Source organism: Zootoca vivipara, chromosome 13 (genome assembly GCF_965207765.1).
Source record: "Zootoca vivipara chromosome 13, rZooViv2.hap1.1, whole genome shotgun sequence".
NCBI classification, from domain to species: Eukaryota; Metazoa; Chordata; class Lepidosauria; order Squamata; family Lacertidae; genus Zootoca; species Zootoca vivipara.
In genome coordinates, this window is record NC_142596.1 from 13,521,262 (window position 1) to 13,543,345 (window position 22,084).

At 45.2% G+C, this 22,084-nt stretch overlaps 1 protein-coding gene across 1 annotated transcript in view; it reads right to left on the reverse strand.

Moving 5' to 3' along the window:
* Window positions 1-18,179, reverse strand: part of FBN1 (fibrillin 1) — a 213,098-nt gene extending 194,919 nt beyond the window's left edge. Inside the window, exons 1-2 of the mRNA XM_035132327.3 lie at window positions 17,999-18,179; window positions 17,183-17,594 (exon numbers count right to left, since the gene is read on the reverse strand). Of these exons, the coding sequence (XP_034988218.3) occupies window positions 17,183-17,400 (218 nt within the window). The 5' untranslated portion in view covers window positions 17,401-17,594; window positions 17,999-18,179. The remainder of the gene's footprint in view (window positions 1-17,182; window positions 17,595-17,998) is intronic.
* Between the last annotated feature and the right edge of the window lie 3,905 nt (window positions 18,180-22,084).

Below are 22,084 nucleotides of genomic sequence, written 5' to 3' on the forward strand. Positions count from 1 at the left end.
AAACATGCAATGAAAACCATAGTTTAGCATGTCAAGCAAAGGTTGTGCTCTCAGAGGATGGGTATAAGGAGGCCCAGAAAGAAGGTAGAGGGACAGAGAAATTTACACTTAGCCATGGTTTGCTTTGTTCAGATGTAATACTTAATGCAAACCATGATTTGCAAACCCATTTACATAAAGGGGGGGGAATAGACAGGTATATTCTGTGCAAAACTCCACTCTAAAGGTTGGGGAACTGGTGAGACACTGGAGAGCTGGTCCCTTAAGATAACTTAAGAGTTGTTGGCTTAAGAGAGAGTGAGGAAAGCTTCACATCCGAAGCGAAACCTTAAAATACATCAGAGAATCCATAATGAAGAGAGAGACCATCAATATGCATTGGAATGTGAAGGGAAAGTCAGTCAGAAGTGAACCTCCACTAAACATTTAAAAAAACACATGCTGGAAAGAAATTGCATGTGTTTATAGCCACTTCGGGAGAATTCTGTACACAAGAAGCTGGCGAAATGCAAGCTGATTTAAGCAGAGCCAGTGTAAAGTTACACCAAATGCAAACCCTGTTCAGGAGCAAGGTTACTGCCAGCTGAGCTGCCCCAAATCTGTCAGAGAGGAAATAAGCCTTTGAAATAGTGTTTGACTTACCATACCCTTTTTGCCAGGTCTCATGACTGAGCTGAACAGGGTTAGGATCCAGCTTAAGTTTCCCCTGCCCCCTGCCACACCTCAGTTAGCACCAGTTAGCATCAGCTGAGCCCTGGCTGAAGCAGGAAATGCAAGTTACACCAGCTTAACTTCAGCTGAGCCAGGATCATCACCTCAACCCACCTGAGCTTGCAATGTCCCAACTCAGCTAAAGATCTACTACACCCTAGGGTTGCCATACATTGAGAATTTCCCGGACATAACTGTCCAGAAATCGCTGCAACATCCGGGAAAATCTGGACATATGGCAAACCCGTTGGCAGTGTCGTTTTTGACACCCCTACTGCACTCTAATTTGCTCATCCCTGTGAATCTTGCAATAGGTTTAACCCCTCACCTCAATGCTATTTGTTGAATTTATTGTGATATTGTTGAGTTATCATTCTGAAATGGAACAATTAAACACGTCTGATTAGACATGTCATAAGATCTTGGTGATTTTACGCATTTCGACACCTGAAAAGTATATAAGGAAATAAAATAATAGCAAGATGTTCTGTACTACATTATGTTATTTGAAACAGTGTTCCCTAATCTTACGCTTTTGTGCAAGAGGCCCAAGGGGAGGGCTTTTTTCCTGCTATGAAAGTGAGCCAGAAAACATTTCAGATAAAATAAATAAAATATAAAGTTCAAATCGTGGACACTGATCTGCCTGTAACAGTATGACAAGGCATTTCTGGTGGGCATTAATATTGTTCTACAAGTCATTAGTAAGGTCACTTTTGGACCCCTTTGCCTAGTTTCCATCAGTTGCATTCCATACAGATTAATTCAAATATGCAACGACACAAGAAATGCAGAAAATACAAGCTGTTGAATTTCTAGCCTGTCCTATTGAAATAAACACAGGTGTAGGGCAGGCCAGAAGAACTGGATTCCAACAGCCTTGTTCACTTCAATGGATCTCAAATTATATTGCTTCTGTTAGCAGTGTTGATTCAGCTTTCTCCAGTTACACAGTGCAAGTGAATGGTGAGCCTGGGCCAATAATATAATGGTCCTTCTATTTGACAGTCAGAAGCAAATGGCCACCCCATAACCATTGCTGCCTTCCTTCTCCCTTGTCCTCACTCACCCCCCTCTCTGTTCCTCCTGTGCCCTTAATCCCTCCTTATTTACCTTTTTGCTCCATTAATAACAAACAGGCCCAAGAAGTAACACTCAAGCCCTTCACTAAGAATATATTTATTTCAGCATCCTGCCTTAATTCAGCAGGAGGAGAGAGAGAGAAAATAAGAAGCAGAACAGCTTTGCAGATGGACTGGGGATTCTGCAGCTGTGAGGCCTGGATAAAAGTCAGGAATTCGAAATGACATGCAGCAACGCCAAACACTTTACTGACCTCAGCTTCGATCACGCTGAGAGTGGCCAAATACGGTAACTGATCTTACTCAACACAGGGGGGACCTCTGCAAAATATTACAGAAGCTTCCCAACATTGCTGGAATGGGAAGATTTCATACAATCTGACAGAGGGGTGCCATTCTCACTTTAAGTGGGAAACAAACAGCACAATTCCTAGGGGTGAGTTCCTTTGTTACTCCATGTGCCAATACAACAATCGGTTCCATGTTTGACACTATGCCACTGTGAGAAGAAAATGCTGGACTAGATGTGTCTTTCATCTGATCTGGAAGGGCTTTTCCAAGCAGCTTTTGATGACTAAATCTTGGACCATCCTAGGCTTACCATGCCATCTTCCAATAAGTGAAGAATTTCCTCATCAAGAGATTAAATAGAAGGTACCTCATTTTCACAGACAGAGGCTGGATCTAGACACATCAAAAAAGCGCTTCAGGAAAACGCGTTGTAAAACTCGTAAGAGGGAAATCGCATTGGAGAAAGGTAGGACTCCACAGCGCCATCTGGTGTCACACTCATATAAAACGGTTTTTCTTTACTAACATAGCTGAATCCAGAGATCCTTATGATCTTTCCAAAACATCTCCCTATATGAACCTGCCCAGATGATAAGATCCTTAAGTGAGCACTGTCTCTTGGTTGCATCAACATCAGAAGCACGGTGGTGATACAAGGAAGAGCCTTTTTGGTGGCTGCTCCCATATTGTGGGATTCCCTCCCAAGAGAGGTTAGTTCGGCTCCCTCTTTGCTACCCTTCCTGCAGGCAAACTAAAACCACCCTGGAAATCAAGGTGCAGACAATGCTGATCAATGGCAATGCTACCAGGGCAAACTGTTTTAACTGGTGGTTCTAAATACGTTTCGATGTATTTTAACTATTGGTTTTGACTAGCTTATGTTTATTAGTTTGTATTTTAGAATTATGCTTCTAAACCATAAAATCCCAGTTTGGGAGAAAGGTGGGATACAAATACTTTAAATAAATAATAACAAAAATAATAATAAAGTGAGGGGGTTAAAATCCTCTGCAGTGTTGGATGTACACAGAAAGCAGCCTTATACCAGGAATCTTCCACATGCAAAACATGTGTTCTACCACTGAACTATGCCCCTCCCTGCTCATCTTCCAAATCAGTTTCTACAGATTAAATGCACAGAATTTTTAAGCAAGCACTTCACACTCACTAAGGTAAATTATATGCAGTTGAGACTTTTCTCGAAGATTGGGCTTTATTTATAGATCGGGTATGGGGGTGGGGAGTCCTTGGCCCCCCTGATGCTGTTAAAGCACATCCTATCAGCCCCAAGAAGAATGGTCAATAGCCATGGATGATGAGAGTTGTAGTTCAACAACATCTGGAGGGCCAAAGGTTACTCACATCTGTTACAGATGATTGGAAAGTGGATATATAGGGGCATGCATTAGCAGAATGGAACTTGTCTTTCCAGATCCTGATGGTTGTGGAGACCCCCCCCAAAGATGAGGAGGAGGAGGAGGAGGAGGAGGAGGAGGAGGAGGAGGAGGAGGAGGAGGAGGAGGAGGAGAGGAAATGAAAGTGTCGCTGTGCCAGATGAGCTCCACTGGTACTGCTTGGGTACAACCCATAGATATAATTTTTTTTAATACACACACAATAAATGCAACTATTGACTATGATATAACCACCAGTTAGACAATATCTCTGACAAATTTGTGACAGCTGAAGGGTGAAAATGCTTGTATTGCTCTTCTCTCTCTCCTTTCTGTTTTCATTAGTCATTTATGTCCATTAGGAATTAATTTATAAAGTTATGGTTGCAATCCTATGCCTGCTGACACTGAGAATAGGTTTAGTAAGAGTAAGACACACTCAATGGGATATACCGTATATATTGGTAGACATAACATTCCCTCAAACACTACAAGGAAGTAAGTCCCACTGAATGCAGTTGGATTACTTCCAAGTAAACATCCATAGGATTGTGCCACTTTATTTTAATGGGCTGCGTTCCAAGCTCCAGAAGGAATCACCTCCCCTACCACTTAGCTATGTATGCGGCCCCCCTCTCTCTATATATACAGTATATATATTTCTAGTGAACCCAGATAGCTATAAAGCATAGAGCTTTTATTGGCTTTGATGTGGAAGCAGATGACCAAACTCTGTAGCTCCACTACACGAAATAGACATAATAGTGGCCAGATTTAGCTTGACAGAACTCTGCTTCCCAGCTGCACCCACAAAGATGCTCAAGTGAGATGTACGCAACACAAACAAGCAGCAAGTCACAATTTGTACTAAGTGAACACGAGGGTTAGAAGAAACACGTTGCTGAATGGCCTGCTGCCAAGGACAGAACAAAAAGATCCTGATTCATAAATAGTGGTTTCGAATGTTACTCAATGACAGCAATTGTAAAATCGAGGCAGACTAGAAAGGCAGCATTGCAAAAATCAAAACTATATTGTATTGCACTAAGCCTCCTTGGAGAGAATAGGACATAGCCATCCTTCTTGGTCTGCTAGTGCAAGAGCCCTTGCGCGAAGGGATGTCAGAGTTTAAAGGTTGAACAACAAAGGAATCCAACGCTACCTGCACTAGCGGAAGCTTGAACGTTCTGCCAGCACAACAAGTACCACTACCTGACTTTACTTCAAGAGTGTTGGATGGAGGTACATTTTTGGTTGAAATTGCTTTTAGGTGTTTTCAATTTGCATGTTTTTTGGAATGTTTGGCTCTGTTTTAGAATGCTTTTGCTTTGCTTTTGTTTTTAAATTGTAGACCGTTTGCCACCTGGGCTCCTTTGGGGAGGAAAGGCAGGATATAGAATCAATCAATAAAATTTAACTTGCCACTACATGAGATGCAACCCAATGGTCCCAGGACATGGGCTTGAAGGCACATGATGCAATTACCCTGCAAAAGCTAAGTATGTCTGGGTGTGGTCAGGACTGGAATGTGAGACGGTATGGAACCTTGCCCCTGAAGTATCATGAGGAATTTATCTAAAACAAGGAAAGGAAGTTTGAGCCTCCAGAAATGGAACAATGAAGAGAGCCTTCTTGGTAGCTGCTCCCAGACTTTGGAACTCCCTTCCTGAAAAAGCTAGACTGGCTCCCTCTTTCCTGTCCTTGCGCGGGCAGCTGAAGACTGCTATATTTCGACAGGCATTTGGGTACTGGCTGTTTTTAAGTAGTGCTGTGCTGTTTTTACTATCTTCATTTTAATAGATCTGTTTTTATATTGTTTTAATTGTTGTTTATAACATTATAAAAGGTAAAGGGACCCCTGACCATTAGGTCCAGTCGTGACCGACTCTGGGGTTGCGCGCTCATCTCGCATTATTGGCCGAGGGAGCCGGCGTATAGCTTCCAGGTCATGTGGCCAGCATGACAAAGCCGCTTCTGGCAAACCAGAGCAGCGCATGGAAACGCCGTTTACCTTCCCGCTATAGCGGTTCCTATTTATCTACTTGCACTTTGACGTGCTTTCGAACTGCTAGGTTGGCAGGAGCTGGGACCAAGCAACGGGAGCTCACCCCGTCACAGGGATTCGAACCGCCGACCTTCTGATCAGCAAGCCCTAGGCTCAGTGGTTTAACCACAGCGCCACCTGGGTCCCTTATAACATTATAGTTAGACATAATTATATAGTTATAGTTAAAAAGTAATTAAACTATATTTTATATGTTTTTAGCCTTCTGTATTTTACCTGTGTTGTTTTAATTTGTGTAAGTCACCTTAAGTCCCAATCTGGGGGGAAGGGCGGGATATAAATCAATATAATAAAAATAAATACCTGACCTTGACCCCAGGACTGGCAAACAGCATACAACAAAACACACATAATACAAAAACCCAGTTATCCAAACATTCTAGTTATCCAAACACAGTATGAACCCCTAGCAAATATGTGACTATTTGATTATCCATAAGGCAACTGCAAGGAGTCGACATTTATTTCTTTTCTTTTTCTGCTGGATTTTTTTGAGTTGATGTTCTCTTGAATTCTTGTTTTCCTTTTGCTTGCTGGAAGGAAGCGCATGTCATAAAGGCAAGGCTACTTCCTGATAAGCTGACCACTGACAACACGCAGGAGTCAACGTTAGAAAGTGCACCTTTCTGGCATTCATCTGACTTCACATGCTGCTCCCAGTTTCAAAGGCATCTTGCCATCCAACTCTGCCTGGGTACATAGCATGGCACTGTCAGCAATGAAAACAGCCCAGCCAGGTGTGCCAGCCAGAAGCTGAACGAAAGAGCATTTGAGGTTTTTCCCGCCTAAACCAATATTTACCAGTATGGTGAGTCTGATTTTCTCAAGCAGGCTTTTAGTGGTAAATATTGGTTGGAAATGAAAAAAACAAACCCCCATAAGCCTTAATTATAAACTGGGATATTAGAGTTACCACTGAGATATTTGAGAGACTAGCCCTTAACAAATCAAGTGGGATTTGAACCACAGAAGTGAGAGGAGCTTACATTTCAAATTGCATTTCTGGAGAGAAAAGCGGGATAAGTATGAATTTTAGAAGCGTAATACGAATGATATTTTCTTAAATTGCTTTTTTATTATTAAATTGCAAATCATAGGAAGGGTGAGAAGCTATGAAGGGAATTGAAGAACAGCCGGTCACCACTGGATGAGACTCACCTCTGACTTCAGAAATTTCACAACACACTCCAAGTCTTTTTGGCAGACATGAGGATAGTAAATTTATTCAGTTACACACACACAATTCCCGAAATGCTGAATACTCCATCAAAATCCAGGCTTTATCTAGAGTTGGAGGCAGCTGAGGAAGACTTAAAAGTCCCTTCCTCCACAACCAGACTGGAAATGTTAACAGGCTAGCACAAGAGGGACAGGTTAGTCTGTTCCTCTTCCTCCAGTCTGCTGATAGAAGACAATTCTTTTAGTCAGAACGAAATAACACGACCTACAAGACTGTTAGCAGGCTAGTAAGAAATGCTCAAAGCAAGTAACATCTGTGGGTTCATTCACAAGCCAGGATTAATAATAATAAAATAATATTTTTTATTTATACCCTGCACTTCCTGGTCCAGAAACCGAGCTCAGGACAGCTAAAATACAAATATAGAACATTGATTAAAAACGACTTAAAAACAGCTTTAAAACAACATAAAGTACACCATAAATATAGCATCGCCAGGGCTAACTAGCCAAGTTAGTCCTGCTAAGGCCAGCAAGGAGACCAGGGAAGTATTTAAATGTGGTCACCCAGAAAGGTTTCTTCATAGAAAAAGGGAAGGGAAAAAGAAGTGGAGGATAAGACTAAATTGAAGGCCAAGCTGAATAGCTCTGTCTTACAGGCCCTGCGGAAGGAGATCAAGTCCTGCAGGGCCCTAGTCTCATGGGACAGAGCATTCCACCAGGTCGGTGCCAGGTCGGTGCCATCACTGAAAAGGCCCTGCCCCTGGTAGAGGATAATCTGGCTTCTTTAGGGCCCAGGACCCTTAGGCTGTTATTATTCGCGGACCTTAGGGTCCTCTGCAGGGTGCTGAACCAGACAGACACACATTCAAATTCACAGCCATGACGTTCACTGGGTGATCCTCACAGGGTTGTTGTGAGGATAAAATGGAGGAGGGCATACTTACTATGCCTCGAGTTCCATGGTGTAAAAATGGAATAAAAGTGTTTATAAGAAATAAAAACAGAGTCAGGAGTTCTCATTTTACCGCATCACATATTAGCCCACTTATTCCTAAGAAAATATTCAGTAGCAACTTTTGGATAATCATGGAGTTAAACTAAACGTGAGGCCTTGTTTCATTAGGCAACACATGGAAGGAAATATTAAAGCAATAAATTTGGAATCTAGCCCATTTGCTGCAAGAATCTTCCACTTATCAAAGCATGACTATGCACATCAGTAATGAAGAACCTTTGGCCCTTCAAATCTTGTTGGGACTACAGCTCCCATCAGCCCCTCCCAGCCCGGCCAAGAGTCATGGTAATGATGGGAGATGTAGTCCAGCAACAATCTGCGTCACATGGACAAGAGGTTCAAACAACATTACCTCTGCAGATTCTACTGAACACTTCTATGAAATACTGCAATCCCGTCAGCACTGCGCATCATCAGGAAGCAACAAACCTGCTATTCTTGCCACAATTATATTAGGATAATAAATAATGTGAACAAGCTGAGATCTCCACAACAGTTCCAGGGTGATGTTATACTCACATATCTCCTCCCCATCCTCCTTCAACACATAGGGGCCAACCCCCTGGGGCCCTGGGGCTCCGAGCACCCACAGAATCCCCCATGAAGGGGCTGGGCAGGCACCCACAAATTTTTGGTGCATGGCACCCACGGCCCTGGGCACCCACAGTTGCAGGGACAAGCTGGCACTCCTGGATACAAAGCTAAACCGTGTATCAGGATGTTTCTTTTAGCCCATACCATCTAGAAGACCCTGCTCCAAAGCAGGGCTTAAAATGCTGGGTCATGAGATCTCAACATTCAAATGAACACCAGTTCAGTAATTCTGCACTATACATAGCAAGGTGGTTTCAAAAACCTGACCAGATTTGACAGTTGTTGTTGTTGTTGTTGTTTTTAAAAAGAGCACAAACAATCGTGAGATTTAAACTCTTTTATTCTTCTGAAATGTTTCAAGAAGCTCTTTCTGTTCATATGCTTGAGAGTCGTCAGAAAACTTTCCAAAAACAGATGGAGTCTACTCTCCCCCCCAATCCACCCGCTGCTCTTTCTATCCAAACTACAGTTACATGAAAACAAAAGTCTACCCGCATCTGCTAATGATTTATACTGTAATTCTTAGGTCTCGGAATATATTTGTACTTTGGAGAAGAATGGACTCAGGGGAATTTTTTAAAAAAATAAAGTGTATGCATCTTCTTGCAAAATCTGAGGAGGATACGAAGTCAAAACACTTTTTAAAGACCCACTGATTTCAGTGGGGAGAGGGGATTAAGCACTCTCAAAACTGTCCTCCCCACCGCCCTTTGAAAAGTGTAGGGCCTTAGATATGATGGGTTTGGCCAAATTGTGCCCTGTGCTTTCTCATCTTGTTTTAACTTTGATTTATGCAACACATTCTCACTGTATCTATAACTGCTAATATTGTTCATTCGTAGTATTTCTCGCCGATTTCAATATTGGATTATGGCAACGAGCTCTATGTGAGATTTCCCTTGTACTTGGTCGAGAAAGTGGTGTCTGAGCAGAATGTTGCAGCAGCACAGTTGTTGACAGGAGTGAAACCCTGTCAAGCATACCAAATCTCTGTTCAGAGGTTTACACGGTGTTCCAATTTGTTAGCAGGTCAAATTCAAAGTGTTAGAATTAGTATATAAAGCCCTTAACAGCTTGGGGGACCAGTTTACTTGAAGGATCACCGCACCCCATATTTGCCCACTCGACCACTTTGGTTTGCAGAACTAGCATTTCTAAAAGTACATAATGTTCTCTCTGCACTCATAAGGACCCAATATTTAGTGTGGCAGCTCCTACATTCTGGATCTCTTCCGCCCGCCCCCCCCCCAATAGTCAATAGGACGGTGTCTTCTCTGTATTCTTTCCAGCACCCAATAAAAACTTTTCCATTTGAGCAACCCTACTCAAAACATACAAAGGTTGATGTGGATTTGATCTGTAATTTTACCTTACAATGTGCACTTTTGCTGGTTGATTTTTTTTCATTTTGCTTTTCCATGAACTAATTAAAAATGTTGATTAAACAGTTGCTTCAGCTTTAAAAGACAGCTGAAGGAGAATAATGCATTCCCAAAATATTATTAAATATAACTGGGCAGTCAGTTTCAGCTAAAATCATTACAAATTACCTCCAGCTTTGTTCAGTCAGATAAGATAATCTCTAGTAAGTATTTAGGGCTTCTGTTAAGATTGTGGAAATTTTAATGATATCATCTAATACTGTTAAGTAGCTCCCACCAAGGAGGTTACTAAGTTGAAATGTATTTCAAAGTTAGTATTCCAAGCCCAGTTAAATAGTAGTACAGTGGTGCCTCGACTTACGAATTTAATCTGTTCCGAAGGCACCTTCGTAGGTCGAAAAATTCACAAGTCAGAAAGCGCCATTGGAAACGCGATTTCCCATAGGAATGCATTGGAAACAGAAAAATTCGTAAGTCGAAGCAACCACATCTAAAAATTCATAAGTCGAAAAAACCCTATCTAAAACTGCTGCAGTTTCCGTTCGGATGTCGAAAAATTTGTAAGCGTGCGGCCATTTGCCCCATTCGTAAGTCGAAAAATTCGGTTGTTGAGTCATTCGTAAGTCAAGGTACCACTGTAATGGCTATCTTAGCTTCATTAATTTAAACAGGTCTGCTCAGAGTAGGATTAGCACTGAATACAGCTCATTGTCTAATCCAGAAAACACAGTCAGTTAACAATGGCGATGTTCTGCCTCGCTGTCAGAGACATTATGTCCCTTAATACCTGTTGCTGTAAACTGCAGATGGGCAGTTGTGCTGGGAGGCTTCCCACAGGTGGGTAACTGGTCAGTCACTACGAAAAGAGGACTAGATGGGCCATTGGTTCATTTTATGTTCTCAATTCTAACCTGCCAATGAATGTGTGCCCAAACACAGGCACATCTTCTCTGGGAGGACTAACAACAGACAAGCCTTAAAAGGGGACCAGGAGGTTACAATAGTCCTGCGAGTCAAGCCTGTTGCTTGAGCTCAACATTATCTCTAGTGTCCACCTATACCATGAAATAAAGAGGCACACAGCACCTGTTGACACTGCTTCCATGAGGCCACTCAATCCCAGGGTCTCCGGAAACAAGCAGCTACCAATGGCATAGCTTGGATAACCCCATTGGCTAGAGCAGTGTTTCTCAACCAGTGTGCCTCCAGATGTTTTGGGACTACAACTCCCATCATTCCTGACCACTGGTTTTGCTAGCTAGGGATGATGGGAGTTGTAGTCCCAAAACATCTGGAGGCACACTGGTTGAGAAACACTGGGCTAGAGCAGGCATCCCCAAACTTCAGCCCTCCAGATGTTTTGGACTACAATTCCCATCTTCCCTCACCACTGGTCCTGCTAGCTAGGGATCATGGGAGTTGTAGGCCAAAACATCTGGAGGGCCGCAGTTTGGGGATGCCTGGGCCAGAGTGTGGTGCTGATACCACCAAGGATGCAGGTTTGATCCCTGTAAGAGACAGCTGCATATTCCTGCACTGCAGGGAGTAGGACCAGGTGATTCCAAGGGTCACTTCCAACTCTATGGTCCTTTCTAAGAAGGCTAGGCCAGGGACATTGAACCTGCCTACACTACAGCCCACATCAGCCCTGGGCAGTCTGTCAAATGGTCAGGGATGAGGAGAGTTGCAGTCAAGCAACATCTGTTGAGCCACAGGGTTCACCATCCCTATCGTGTGTGTGTGTGTGTGTGTGTGTGTGTGTTAAATTTTCTGTTTTACAATTTAGAATATTCACTTAACCAACCTTAAAATATCAATGGCTTCCCTTCTTCTCCTTCCATGGTTCCTTTTGCATAAAAAAATCCCTGCTTATTTTATATAAACCAAGCCATTCAGTATTCCATTATTACATCCATCAAAACTTATTTACACTGTTGAATTTATCTTAATGCTGCCAACATTTTCAAGTGTACACCATTTCCCCCATATATTCAATAAACATTTTCCAGTCTTCTTTAAACGTATGTTCTTCTTGTTCTCTTATTCTATATGTTAGATCCACAAGCTGTGCATATATTCCATCAGTTTAAATTGCCATTCTTCTTTAGTTGGGACCTTGCTCATTTTTTGGCTAACAAAACACAGGCTGCAGTAGTGGCATACCATAAATAACCTTTTCTGACACCTGGGAATTTCCATCTGAATTATCCCCAACAAAAATGACTCTGGGTTTTTTTTGGGGGGGGGGAGTACTTCACCATTCCTATCTTAAGCCTTTCCTCACCAGGACCATGTGCCAATAAGACTCGCTGCTGCAAGCATGATGCAACATTATGTTGCACCGACCCATTGTACTTGCAGCAGCAACCGAAGGGCCCTTCCAATACCCAGCTGCACAGAGCCAGATAGAAAAGGAATTGATGTGGAAGTCAGGGAGAAGACACGGTGGATGCCTCCGCTACACTAGAAAGCCCTGATGGCTATGCTCTACCTACACAGCTGGAGACAGCAATGCTACTGAATACCAGTTGCTGGAAACCACAGGAGGGGAGAGGGCTCTTGTGCTAGGGTCGCCATATGTCTAGAATTCCCCAGACAAACCCAGGATTCAGGCGTCAGAAACATCCAGGCAGAAATCGCTGAGATATCCAGGAAAATTCGGATGTCAGAAGTGTAGATTTTGGTAAATTTTCTCAGAAATAGCTCCAAAACTGGTTTCCCACTGGGGCATCTGCTTGGCCACTGTGAGAACAGGATGCTGGACTGGATGGACCGCTGACCTGATCCAGCAGACTCTTATTGTGTTCTCAAGTCATTCAAAACACTTAACACTTTACATGGAGACTGAGCATCTCACACATTGCTGTACTAGTTCACCTTTTTTTTAAGTGTAATTTGCACTGGGGACATCAGAAACCCTACCTTGATTATAATGCTTCATTTAATGGTTGGTTGGTTTGGTTGTTATGTTTATATCCCACCTTTCCTCTAAGGAGGTCAAAGTGGCATAGATGGTTCTTCTCTAACAACAACCTTGTGAGGTAGGTTAGGCTGAGAGATGCTGACTGGCCCAAGGTCACCCGTGAGCTTCATAGCTGAGTGGGGATATGGAGCCCAGTCTCCCAGGTCCTAATTCAACACTCCAGCAACTACGTCATACTGGTTCTATTTCCTTGCTTAATCAATGCAAGTATTCTTAAACTGATCTAAAAGATACCCACAAAATAATACAGGACATATCACAAAGGAACAGAAAAGGCGAAAAAAATATGTTGTAATTGAACCAATTACCTTATAATATAAAACCTATTACCTATAATCCTGTCAAGCGCCATTAAAATTAGTGTGTGAAAGGCAGATCTAAATTAATCCATGAATCCCTGCAAAGCTTACTTCAACTGAGGACCATAGGATACATATTTAGCAATTGCCTCTTTGCAAAGTAAACAACTAAAGAATATAACCTTCCTGGCTTTGTTTCCTCTTGGTAATGCTTAAAGGAGGCTTAAACCATTTTTCATGTTCACTTAAGGTGGCTTCCTCTTGCCAGAGTTTTGAGAACTTTGGAGTCAAAAGGAATGGCACTGGAAAGGCAGCCCAGGGACTCATGTGAAACATTGCATCATGGACATACCAAATATTAGCCTGTGCAGTCGTGTAACAGTGCAAAACAGTAGTTTGGTAAGGCAAAACCGAAAGATGAGAACAAAACACTGGAAGAATGCAATTCCTGCAGTCATCAAATACTATGAAAAGGAAACAGAGTAAAGTAAGGAGCAGGAGTGGGGGAACCTGTGGCCTTTCAAATGCTGGACTTCTACCAGCTCCGTCCTTTACAGTCAATGCACAGGGATGATAGGAATTGCAATCCAGGGTCACAGTAGCCTGCATAACTCAGTTGTTTAGAATGGCCTCGATCCTGTATACCTCAGTTGGTTAGAACGGCCTCGGTCCTGTATACCTGAAGGAGCGTCTCCACCCCCATCGTTTAGCCCGGACACTGAGATCCAGCGCCGAGGGCCTCCTGGCGGTTCCCTCACTGCGAGAAGCAAAGCTACAGGGAACCAGGCAGAGGGCCTTTTCGGTAGTGGCGCCCGCCCTGTGGAACGCCCTCCCATCGGAGGTCAAGGAGATAAACAACTACCTGACATTTAGAAAAAACCTAAAGGCAGCCCTGTTTAGGGATGTTTTTAATCTGTGATATTTTAATGTATTTTGGTATTTGTTGGAAGCCGCCCAGAGTGGTGGGGGAAACCCAGCCAGATGGGTGGGGTATAAATAATGAATAATGATGATAACACTAAGGTTGCAGGTTTGATCCCCCTATGGGACAGCTGCATATTCTTGCATTGCAGGGGGTTGGACTAGATCAGTGATGGCCAAACTTGGCCCTCCAGCTGTTTTGAGACTACAATTCCCATAATCCCTGACCACTGGTCCTGTTAGCTAGATATATGATGGGAGTTGTAGTCCCAAAACAGCTGGAGCGCCAAGTTTGGCCATCCCTGGAATAGATGGTCCATGGGGTCCCTTGCAACTCTACACTTCTATGATTTCTACAGTTCCCCGGTCCTGTGCTAAACTGATTCCCAAACCATTTTTATAGGAGATCAGCAAAGGTGTTATCCAGAAGATAGCAAGCAACATTCAGAAGGCAACACTAATTGATTTCCATGCACTCTAACTTTGTATATGCTAGCACCCCATCTCAGCCTCCCCAGCAACAGAAAAACCCAAAATTCAAAACTCTGATCAAACTGCAAAGTCTTATAAGGTCACAAGGCTAGTCAAGACTGTATTCGTTAGAAATTTTACATGAAACACACATTGAACATTCTCTCTCTCTCTCTCACACACACACACACACACAAACATTCCTCCCCTCTTCAAAAAGCCATCTCTGCTTTGAGTTAGCTTGTCAAATTTTCAAAACAAACAAACAAACAATTAGCACCCACTGATGCTCTGCAAGATCATACTTCCCTGCTCTGACATTGCAAATAAAGGAAATCAACCCCTTCCTCTCTTGCCTCCAAACACAGAACAATGTGGATGCATCCACTAACTGCCACCAATCTAGATGTTCCACATGCAAGCCACTTACAGCATGCGTCCATTCATACATAAGTCACTCTGAGTTTAATGGGGCCTCATCCCAGTCCCGGTGAGTTTGCATCGGATTGCAAGATAAATCTACAGTTTGCATCGGATTGCAACTGTTGGATTGCAAGATAAACAAGAGGACAAATTAACAGAATGAGATGTCAAAGCTGCTGGCGGAACAGATAGCTGTAGTTGACTCGAGCAAGTGAGCCCAGGCACATTCTGAAGGAGAAAGAAGGGATAAAAGAACACCCACCATGGTGGGGCACTAACACTCACCTGACCTCTGTGTTGGGCACATCACCACAGCTTACCAGGAGGTAGAGGGGGAAGGAAGAGTGTGAGGTTGGCAGGTGCAAAAATACCGTGGAGCCAATCTGGCACTCTTGCCAGTAGGTTTCCACCGCACCAAACTGCCCACTCCCTTGCCTGCTACCTTCCAGTATGCAGCATCCGCTACTGACCACCCACCCCAGGATCAGTAGCTACCCCAATTTGGAGGAAGATTAATTCCCAATGCAAGGGCACAATCCACCTGAAAGTTATTCTGCACTAGCTGTACGGGTATGGATGGAGGAAGGTTTGCACAAGACCACTCATATGCAGTTGAGGTGCACATTAAAATGACCGCGGAACTAACAAGCTTAGAGCTACTCAAAGGATACAACTTATCCCACAAAACCAATACATCTGCACTAATCATTTGTGTCAAATTGCCCTGCTCTTGTCCCATCTAGAAGCAGCGTTCGCACGTAAGCTAAACTGTAGTTTAGCACAAAAGCATTGGCTTCCAGGGAGTCGATCACAGCCACTTTGCTCTTCCCCAGCTCTTTTAGCTCAGTGCAATTTGGCAGCCAAGCCAAAGCTGTAGTCCTTGTAGTTCTTGGCTTGTGGTTTAGGAGAGAGATTAACCACAATTCCAGGTTGAGGCAACATGCAAAGCTAAACTTGGCTAAGGTGCCATGCTGTGCTGAGATAAAAGGGCCCATAGTTTGGTCACTGAGTAGCTTGTTGGTAGGTGTGGTGGGAGTTACTTAGGCAAAACCATCTATTTGAGCTATCATGCCCCCAATTAAGCCAACAGTGCAATTTATAATCTCACTGCACCACTGCATTAAGCATTCACACATACATACCCTGTTCTCCCCTCAAATATATTTGCTGGCAAAGTAGGTATCTGAATTAGGCAAGAGTGGGAAAATGAGTACATGTTGTGGGGAGCTAAATTCCTGCTTTTAAACCAAGAGTTCTCTATGGATTTCAAAAACAAGGGAAGGTGGCACGACTCAGCAACACACCAGATACCCCAGGTGGGTCAGATACCAGTCAACCTCTCCCCACACTATCCACCGAAAAGGTACACCAGGATCTGCTTTCTCCAGCAATCCCCCAACCTTGACAGTCCTTGTGAATAAAGCCCATCTCCTAATCAACACAGGAATCTCCATTATACCAGGTCAGACTATGTAGCCCAATATTTTTTGGCAATGGTCATCTCTCACGTTGCCGGCTACCTAATCCTTTTGAGCTGGACGTTCCAGGGGTTTGAACATGGTTCCCTTCTGCCTGCAAAGTACATCCCTGAGCTACAGTTCCTTAATTACCGGAATGTAGGGACAACTCTACAACACAACATTGGGACAGAGAAAGCAATAACCTGTACTTTCCCAGGGAACTTTAATCATTTATTGCTAGGTTGTATTTCCAGGGTTCGGCTCAGGAAAACCAACAGAAATCTGTCACATCCAATGGGCTCATTCTAACAAGGAAGTCCAACTTCCACCAGTTCTAGTTTGCATGGCCAGTGATGGGAGCTGTAGTACAACAGTCACCCTGCTCCAGCCCATGTCAGAAGAAGAGGAAGAGGAAGAGGAAGAGGAAGAGGAAGAAGAAGAAGAAGAAGAAGAAGAAGAAGAAGGGGTGCTGCCAAGCTCACTTTTGCATTGCATGGGAATCTGACCATCTAGCACAGAGGAACTCTGCCAAAAGGGGGTCTTTCCCACCATGACTAACATCCTTTGTGGTGAAGCTGCCTGGAATCGAACTCTTCTGGATGCAAAGCACGTGTTCTAATGCAAGGCAAGGAGTGAACCCGGAGCAGTCCTGGAACTTTGGCATTCTAGCAGAAGGGCCACATGCAGAAGAAAGCCCCAGGTTCAAACCCAGTTTTAAGAAGATCGGCGAGCTGATGGTGGGGAAAGACCTCTGGAGAGTAGCTGCCAGCCAGAGCAGGCCATACCGGGCTAGGCTGGCAAACAGTCTGACCTGGGTATCAGGCAACTTATTCCCACGTCCCCTTCCCCTCCCTCCCCGCGTACCGGCCGGGCAACCGTCCCGCGCGTCATTCCAGGCAATTAAATTACCCTTTGAGCGCATCGTGCCCCGCGGCGCCTCCCGCCTGCCCTCTCCTCTTGGACCGGCTGGCTCGGCTGTTGGTTTCCTTCGCGGCGGCGGCGGCGGCGACCACGTCCGTTTCCAAACTGCCTTCAGCAACCCCTCCGCCCGGAGGGGAAGAGCAAGCGACCAGCAGCACAATAAATCCCAGCGTGAACCTCAGCAGCAGCAGCCCGGCCGGCCGCATCTTGCCGGTGGTGGTGGTGGCGGCGACGGCGTCGGCTCCTCTCCTCGTCCTCCAAGCTTTCCACCCACCCTCCTTGCACTCGGATCGCGCCCGCGCCGCTGCAAGGGGGCTCGCCTGCCTGCCTGCCTGCCTGCCTGCCTCCCTCCTCCGCTCCCGGGGCAGCTCGGCTTCAGCAGAGACTCTCCACTGGCTAGCTTAGGAAAGAGGGAGAGAGAAAAAGGAACCGTTATTAGATGGAGGAGAGAGGCGACAGCATCCCCCCGGCGCCACCGGCAACAGGCTCGCCCCCAGAACCGCCGCCTCCACCGCCACCCTTTCCTGGCTGTCCAATCTCTGGCTATGCATGCTGCCTCCCGCCGCCTCCCCGCTCCCCCGGGGGAGCGCCGAGCCGGGCGCCCTTCTCCTCAGTTGAGCTCGCCTCGCCGGAGCATCCGAGCGAAGAACCTCCCCGCGCCAAAAGTTCTCCTCAGCCAGCCAGCGTCTTCCAGGAGGCGCCTGTCACTTGTGGGACACCTCTGGGGAACGTGCTTCAAAGTTCCCCTCTTCCCACCCCCAAACCCCGTTTTATTTCAGAGAAAGCTTCGAAGGTTTGAAGGACCTGCGCCCACGGGAGAATCTCCTGCTGAGGCTGCTGCTGCCGGCCGAGGTGCTGCGAGGAGGGCTGTTCTGCCAGCCGTGTCCGCTGCATCCAGCACTGTTTGTGCTGCCTGTCGTCCCCTTCTTCCTTCCTTGCTCTCCTCAGTCTGCCTTCTCCTCCTTCGCCTCCTTCTCCTCCTCCTCCTTTTCCCCTCCCCTCTTTTTTTCTATTCCCTTCTCTCCCCCCCCCCAGACCTCTTCAAGTATCGTCTGCGCGGCGTCTTTGCAGCCCCCCTCCCTCTTTCCTTTCTCGCGAGAGGGAAGTGGGGGGGAAATTTAGCCAAAACAAAACCCGGCTGGAAAAAACACACAGGCAGAGAGAGAGAGAGAGAGACGCGAGTGCCCTTTTCGCGCGCACGACGCGTCTCCTCGCATTCCTCTCGCCTCACAACTGCTTTTGCTTCTGTTTCTTTTGCGCGCCTTTTAGCAGAACGCAGCGCAAACCAAAGCGGTGCAGGGGGAGGGGGAGAGAAAGGGAAGGATGTTGGCTGGCGCGAGCGCCGCTCCCCACCCCACCCCCGACCTCTGGCTTGGCACTGCCGCCTTGCCCTCCTTCAGGGCGGCGCGGGCAAGAACGGGCACCCAAGGGCTTGGCAAAGTCGTCTAGACGGCAAATTAACCTTTCCTGTGATCCCGAAAGGCTGACCCACGAAGCGAAGGGCTGCACCCTGGTGCCAAGAGCTTGTGCCCGCCGGACCGCAGGGAAGCCATGGCAGCAGGTTCTAACCCAAACTCTTCACCTCCTCCACTGACGGGGCGAGGGAACCTGAAGTGTAGTAGATAGCTGGCGATTCCTGGTTTATATAACGCCTCATCTGCACTATCCATTGAAAGCGGTATCATCATGCCATTTTAACACATCCAAGGCTTCCCCCACAAAGAATGCTGGGAAGCGTAGTTCATTAATGGTGTCGAGAGGCGTTAGGACACCCCTATCCCCCCCCCCCAGCTACCATTCTCAGACTAGTTTAGCAGTCCATCCCTCTTTCCCCCAGGAACTCTGGGAATTGTAGCTCTGTAAGGGGGACCAGGGTCTTCTCCTGACAGCTATCAGCACCTTTATCAAACTACAGCTCCCAGAATTCTTTGAGGAGCTGTGACTGTACAGTGTGGTACTATACTGCTTCAAATGCAGTGTCAGGACAGAGAACACAAAGAGTTCATGTCAAAAGTAGTTTAACCCAAATGATTTAAAGTCCTCTGCCACTTCTTTGGCAGGCAAAGTGCAAAAAGGGTAGAATTTTCAAAGGCAGCCTCTTTTAAACCCTGGCAAGTGATGGGCAGGATAAGTTGTTCACTACAACTATATTCTTTGTCTGATTATTTGCATCCCACTTTCCCTTCCAAAATTATATAGCAATATAGCAAATGAACAATAAGTATAGCAATGGGGGGGGGGAATCAAGACAATTAGAAATACTGTAGTGATCTTGGTATGTATCCAGTATTCTCTGTCTACCAGTATAAGGGCTGTTGTGCTAGCGGACTTGTGGATTTTAATGTTGCACAGCAGAGCAATCCGATGCAACAATTGCCCTAGTGGAGACTCATCGTGCAACAGATTGCACACTCTACGGCACAACAAAGTTGCCAGCAAGCTGCTTTTACGCAGTGTTCCACCAGCGCAAAACAATTCTGCCCACAAAACAAGCGAGTTGAACTTACTGGTACAGTACATTGGATACAACACAATATCAAAACAGCAACCACCACAAAATCAACCCTAGATATCAATAAGCTTGTCTGCTTCATCTCTCACCTTCCCTCCAAGGAGCTACGGGTGACATACATGCCTCCTTCTGTCCCCTCAACTGTGTCTTTACAACAACCCTGCGAGGTAGGTTAGGCCGAGTCATGACCAGTGACCCCCAAGTCACCAAGTGAGCTTTAGGCATATGCCTTCATTCTTTAAGCCACTGTGTTTGCTGGCTTATTTATTTCTTCAAAAGGCATACACTGCTTGGCTGTAAAAAAACAACAACAAAGTGGTTTACAAGAAAATATAAAACAATAAAAAAAATCAATAAGAAAAAAATCAACGACAATAGTTTAAATCTTTCAAAAAGTTAAGAGGGGTAGACTGAAAAGGACATTAAAACTGACACTTTCCAAGCATCTGGCTTGTCCAAATAAAAATGTGCTTCAAAGAGTACAGTGAGGGTACCTGCCTGATCTCAAAAGGCAGGGAGCTTCAAAGTGTTGGTGCTGCCACACTAAAATATCAAGTTCTTGCAGTGCTAGTTCTGCTGATTGAAGAGGGGTGAGGCGATCTCATAGGTAAACTGGTCCTGAGTTGCTAATAGATTTACTGTATATACTAACAGTAACAACACCTAGAGCCTGACGCAGTAGCTAATCAGCAGCCAGTACAGATCTCTGAGCACAGGGGTTACAGGCCGACGCTTCACCCGTCAGTAATTGTGCTGCAGCACTCTGCACCAACTGCAGCTTCCAGTTACTTAATGTTACTAAATGTGTCCCCCTGGAAAGACTGGAGAAAAGTGAAGGAGGGTCGCCAGGTGACCACCAGTGCCTTCCAAACACTCAGCAAACTTTTTCAGCAGGGGGCCGGTCCACTGTCCCTCAGACCTTGTGGAGGGCCAGACTATTTTTTTGGGGGGGGATGAATGAATTCCTATGCCCCACAAATAACCCAGAGACTATTTAACGTGGGGCGCTACCGATATAAAATCACCATGTTCACCTTAGCTTCTGCTCTCTGGCTCGCAAGGGTCCTGTGCATTTAGCCTAATGATGGAGAAAGAGCTGAGTGACTACTGGGCTTTATTTATTTCAATTTTTGAATTCCAAAATCAGTAAGTCAACAAGTAGCTAAGCCAGGGGTGGGGAACCTCCAGACTGCATGCCAAATGCAGTTCTCCAGGCCTCTTATCTGGCCCCTCAGGACTCTCTCCTGCAGGCTGCACAACCTCCCCACCCGTTAAATGCTTTTGCCTGGCTGGTGTGTGTCCTTGGCTTACCAGTATGGAGAGAATCATAAAATGGAAGAGTTGGAAGAGGCTCCAAGCCCCTGCAATGAAGGAATCTTTTGCCCGTTACTGATGGCATCTCTCTGCCTCCAGCTGCCCACACGAGTCTTGACAGTTACTATGACTGCAAGTAGTAAGAACATGCATCACCATTTCTCAGATAAAATTAACAGGTCTACCGCATTTTGAATTTGTCCCTGTTCGCTCTCATGATGACATCGTCGCTGTATGAAAAAGCCGGAGCCGAACTCAGTTTGTGGATTCCAATTGCGGTGAGGCCTGTTAGAGGGCAAAGCAGGGGGATGCTTCAACTGTTGTGTTTTTATCTCCCCCCCCCCCCAAAAAAAAAGAAAGAAAGAAGAGGTGCAGATGCATTAATGATAACTGTCGCACGAACATGGGTTAAAACTAAAGCACTGGCAATGTGGTGATTGCACATTAAATGTGTATGAACATACTCAGAACTTCTTCGTAGAATGTGAATCCAGCCCAATGCAGCCACATTTAAGTCCCACTAATGTAAATTAGAGATTTAATAATTTAATCATGTACGTAACTAAGGGACCTAAAGCAGGTATCTTCAACCTTCACAGATTCAGAACCCATGTATTTGGGGACCCATTTCTTAACCTTTTACCATATATTTGCATGGTGGTAGCACACCTATTGTAACCCACCTTGGATCAGGCTGCAACTCACTAGTGAGTTGTCCACCCCACCAGCTGAAGACCGGTGACCTAAACAACTTCACCCCATAGTACCTTTTTTAAAAAAAAAAAATTAAAATTCTATTCCACTTTATATTTTTAATAAAAAATCTCAAAGCGGTTTACAGCATAAACCTTAAGCACTGCTCGATCCTTCATGTTCCATCTCGGTTGTTGGGGTCTTCTTGTGGGTCATTTTTTAGTGGCCGCACATGACCCTGAAGTTCAGCTAGCCTTTTACCAGGGTCCGAGCTTTTACTGCCTTGTGACCCTGCCTTGTGGAACTCCTTGCCAATAGAAGTTCGTCAGGAGTCACCCCTGCTCATTTTCGGGCAACTTCTAAAAACTCTT